At 35.8% G+C, this 5,035-nt stretch overlaps 1 protein-coding gene across 1 annotated transcript in view; it reads right to left on the reverse strand.

Annotated features, from left to right (window-relative positions):
* Positions 1-5,035, reverse strand: part of HECW1 (HECT, C2 and WW domain containing E3 ubiquitin protein ligase 1) — a 384,473-nt gene that overhangs the window by 38,511 nt on the left and 340,927 nt on the right. Inside the window, exons 19-21 of the mRNA XM_006900196.1 lie at positions 2,997-3,117; positions 1,943-2,056; positions 1,219-1,371 (exon numbers count right to left, since the gene is read on the reverse strand). Coding sequence (XP_006900258.1) covers positions 1,219-1,371; positions 1,943-2,056; positions 2,997-3,117 — 388 coding nt within the window. The remainder of the gene's footprint in view (positions 1-1,218; positions 1,372-1,942; positions 2,057-2,996; positions 3,118-5,035) is intronic.

Raw genomic sequence — 5,035 nt, forward strand, 5'->3', positions numbered from 1 at the left:
ATAATATCATAGATTTATTCTTTTGTGACTTCACTTAGCATAATGTCCTCAATGCTTCCTCATGTTGTGTAATGTTTTATTATTTCAATGTTTTTCAATGCTGTGTAGTATTCCATTGTGTGGATGTACCAGAGTTTCTCTATAAATTCGTTTATTGATGGGAACTTGGGTTCCTTACATCACTTTGCTATTGTAAATAATGCTGCAATAAACATGTATGTGCATATATCTGTTGGAGTTGTGGCCCTAGTGTATTTAGAGTATATTCCCAGTATTGGATTTTCTGGGTCATAATGGTATTTCTATTCCTAACTTTCTGGGAAAGCACCAGAGCACCATCCATAGTGATGGTACCATTTTACATTACCACTAGCAGTGAATAAGAGAAAAAGACAATCTCTTTAATGAATGATGTTGGCATAATTGGAAAAACAGCTGCAGAAAGCTTAAGCAAGACCCACACCTCACACCTTACACAAAAACCAACTCAAAGTGGATCAGGGACCTAGAAGTAAAACCAAAGACTATAAAATTCATCAGAGAAGAGCTAGGAACTACTCTAGAAATCCTAATTCACAGCATGAACAGTCTTCTAAGCACAAAAATAACCCTACACTCTGGAGAGAATAAAATAGATAAATGGGACCTTCTAAGAATCAAATCCCTATGTGTACCTCAAATACCATCTCCAACAGGTTAAAGAAAATCCAAAATGAGGAAAATATTTGGTAGTGATGTATCTGATAAGGGACCTATATCTAAAATATATAGAATACTCCAGCACCTCAACAACAAGAAGAACAAAAAAGGTAAACAATTCAGTCACAAAATGGCCACAGGATATGAATAATCACTTCACCAAAGAAGACATTCAGATGGCAAACACGTGAAGAAATGTTCAAGCTCTCTAACTATCAGAGGGATGCAAATCAAAATAACTATGAGATATCATTTCACCCCAGCAACAATAGCAAAGTTCATCGGGGCAGTCAACAACAAATGCTGGTGAGATTGTGGGGCGATTGTAATACTTATATTCATTTATTTTTTATTCTGGGTAAAGACTGATATTTTTCCTCAAGCTTTGATAATCACTCTCAGCACCTTCTCCTGGTCTTCTGTCCTCTTCTCTGAACACAGAGGCCTTTGTAAAATGCTGTTGATTGTTGACTCAGAAAAACAGGAAATTTCAAACATAACAAAATGAAAAGGTTTTACCATTCAAGGTGATTCTCCACAAACGCAGACATGGGGCTAATCTGCACTGTGTACGTATCATTTGCAGAGTACTCAAAAAGTCCATAGTATGGGTTGAAAAGTTCTTGAGACAGCAGGAAAAAGAATTCTCTTGATGGACCACTGTAGTCTAGGCTGCAAAGGAAGCAGAAGTTCAAGAAGCTCACTGTGTGCCCAAAGAATGTCCATGAATGTGCACATCTGTCAGAAACACATTAAATCAGCTTGTCCATCAGAAACAAGAAAATAGTGTGTAAAGGCATAAAATGAATTCCTATGACATTAAATGTATATTTGTAAGAACTGGAAAAACTTCAGAGGTCAGTCTGATATACCTCCTAGGAGAGCTTGACTTCACATTCGAGATATTTTCTATGAAATTATATGACTATTTTGCTACATAGTTGTACATAAGCATTTTGAAAAGGAGATTCCTTGATTAGATACTATTAAGGGTACAATTACTGAAAAAATAAAAACCTAGTGACTTTAGGCTTGCTTTTTTTGCTTCCTCTTTGGCCATGTGGTCTCAGACTCACTTAGTTTCTATAAAAATTTCACCTTTAATGTTTGAAAACCATCTGACAGATGGCTATATGGGGGTGACTAGAATAATTTTGGGCAAAAAGCTTAGAGTAACTCCCCTGCATCCTTTTATCTCAGGTATGAACCTGCCCAGATGTCTGCATGAACACTGGCACCTCACCCTTCTTCTCCAACAAAGGTGACATAGAGCTTGTTTCGCTGGAGCTCTTTCCGGGAATAAGCCATCACCTGATTGAAGGTCCCCTCAAGCAAATGATCTCGACGAATAATGAGCCTGTAAGGAAAAAGCAAAGTCATAGGGTTGCTATGTGTCACACTCGACTTGACAGCACCTGACAATAACAATTAGAGAAGAAGCAATATGTGTAGTGAGCAGTGGCCCTAAGGCTCTGATATTTGGCTGTATTCTCTAAGCAATGAGTGCTCAATAAGAGGTGTTGTTGTTATGCACTGCTTTTTTCAGAAACTGACTCATAGCCGATTCTTGTGAGGGTTTTTAGAGGCAATAAATGGTATTGGAGGAGACTGCTGGTGTATTTGAACCACCAGCCTTTAAGTCAGCAGTGCAACTCCTTACCAGTAAGCCGCCAGAGCTCCCTCAGTAAGAGAAATCAATAAATCAATTTTGCAAGAGACTTATTTTTAGTATCTTTTTAAATATAGACAACAAGAAAATTTGTACATGTAAAATTGGACAGATTCCATCATATTGGGCTACAATTTAAATTCTTTTGATCACTCATAAGGATGTCTTTTAAACTGGATTTCTAAATTCAGATTTTACACTTACACATTAAGAACCACTAAATTTAGAAGAAAAACAATAAACAATTTCTTAATTGTCCAAAGCTACAGAGTTCACTGACTTGACTAATGAGACAGAATTTGCCCCATGAATAAATGAGAGAACATATAAGACTTAATAATCGTGTTTATGCTTCCTTGTTTTCTAAAATATTTACCATTCATTTAATATATGCTTTTATCTGAAACTTTTCTCTCTGTTCCATTCCCTTTATGCTGTCCTTCCAATTCTTTAACTTCCTTTCTTTTTTTCTTTCCAATTTCCTAACTTTATTCTCCCTTTCTATAAGTATAGCTTCTATCACAGTGGGGTATTAAAAAACCAAAACAAAAAACTACAAAGGTACAGTGAAAAAACAATACAGAAAACTCTAAAACTTAAATTTTTAGCCAAGCACTGGAACACTCACTTAATTTTTCCTGGACCCTGACCAAATCCTTTGGCTTCCAATTTCCTGTAAAAATTTCTGAGCTTGGCTTCAAAATCTCTCCGGTACGGTGAAGGGGCTCTTGCACTAGCTCTCTGTAAGCCTGCCGAGAAAAATAACATAGTCACTTTTTTATTAACATGAAGAAATGCCTTATCTTTATATTTTTCTTCTCTAAGAAGTGTCTCTAACTCTCATTACCCTCTCACTAATGTTTATAATAAATAGAAATAAAATGAATTTATATTATCTTACACCAAAAAATGAAAATATTGTAATAATTATTATAATAATAATGTCCCACTCTATTCCAGTTTACAATCTAGACATGACAAGAACTAATAGGCTCACAGTTAATCCATAATGACACGAAAGAACTATATAATCACAAACAGAGATGACTCAACCCTCTGGCAAAATATGAGAAGGTTTTTCAAGGAAGACTTAAAAAAAATTGTATGTGTAAATTAGATAGAAGGCTTTTGTTTCATGAACAAGAGTAATCCAAATAGAGGATCAACATGTGCAAATTCCCTGTGGTAGACTGAGACACAGTATTCTAATTCATCTACAGTACAGGGTGTGGGGGGTGGTGAATGACATAAAACAAGATTTGAGAGATGAGCATGAGCCACAAAAAGTAGTTAAGAATTTTTGTTTGGTCTTGAGAGCAAAGGAAGTTGTTATTAAGGGCTGATAAGATGTGACTTAAGTTATGACATCAGTTTTTCAGAAGGAGAAAGGGGAAAATTATCAGGGTCAGGGGGAAGTTAGGAAGCTCAAATTGAAACTAGGATGAGACCAGGGCTATGATCTATCTAGGACTATATATGAAGTGAATGTGACTATGTATGAAGTGAATGTATTAGAAATGTCTGCCATTTAGAAGGCAATGTATTAATTATAGGTGGAGAGAGGTAGTTTTTATTTTTGTAACTAAATGGATTTTGGTAACAGTCATGAGATGTGAAACACTGAAAAAACAAATTTGTGGAGAAAGATTATGAGTTTGTCCTTTTATGGCAGTGCCTTTGAGTGCTTGTTTGGAGAAAGATATTTGTGAAGGGTAATGAGTAGAGATTTGATAGGTTAGCAACAGGCATTTGAAAAAGTTTCTGCTTAATGGATTTAACTTTTTAAGAAAGAAAAAAAAAGAAGAGAGACCATTTGCCAGGGCAGAGAAGGAGAAATAAGGAGATGGAAATTTGATTAGAGAAGAAAGTACATTTACCAGAGAAATATAATACAATTTCTACTGAATGTTTTCTTTACTGAGAAGAAAAAACACTAATTTATAGTGAATAATCTGGGTGCAATGGTGGTTCACTGAGCTCTTGGCTTCCATATGGGCATTAAGGTTTTATTCCTTTACCCTTCATGTAAAGTCTCCATTCAACTGTTATTGTAAGTTTTTATGATTACAATGTAAAAAGGATTCCAATGGAATTTCTCAGACTAGGAAGGAAGACCTGGAGATATACTTCCAAAACTTAACCAACAAAAGCCTAGAGGATGACTTACAATGGTGAGATCTGCAACTGATTACGGAGATGATTCAGAAGTTAACAATGTTTTGTTGACTATATATGGGGTTACTGATTTAGTTATCAAGCACTGCTATGAAAGAAATGTCAAAGGTAGATGGCTTTATCAAATAGAGTATGCTTCTCAATTTACAAGGCTAGAAACCTGATTTCAGAGTGTCAAATCTGGGAGAAGATTTTCCTTCTGTGTCAGCTCTGGAAAAAAAATTCTTTGCTTCCTTTCAACATTTGTAAGCCTAGTGTTTATTACAGATCTTGTCTTGTGTATTGACATCAATATTCTTCTGAGTTTAGAAGGTTCTCAGTGCAGAGACCCTAGGTACAAAAGAAGCACTTTTATTTTGGCTTTTCTTTATTGTTGTTGTTGTTATGTGCCGTCGAATTGCCTGCGACTCATAGCGACCCTATGTACAACAGCCCTAAACTCCGCTCTGTCCTGTGCCAATCGCACTGTCTCTGACACTCCCATCCCAATTA

The sequence above is a fragment of the Elephantulus edwardii genome, unplaced genomic scaffold, assembly GCF_000299155.1.
Source record: "Elephantulus edwardii isolate Elephantulus edwardi_28Jun2011 unplaced genomic scaffold, EleEdw1.0 scaffold00276, whole genome shotgun sequence".
Classification (NCBI taxonomy): domain Eukaryota; kingdom Metazoa; phylum Chordata; class Mammalia; order Macroscelidea; family Macroscelididae; genus Elephantulus; species Elephantulus edwardii.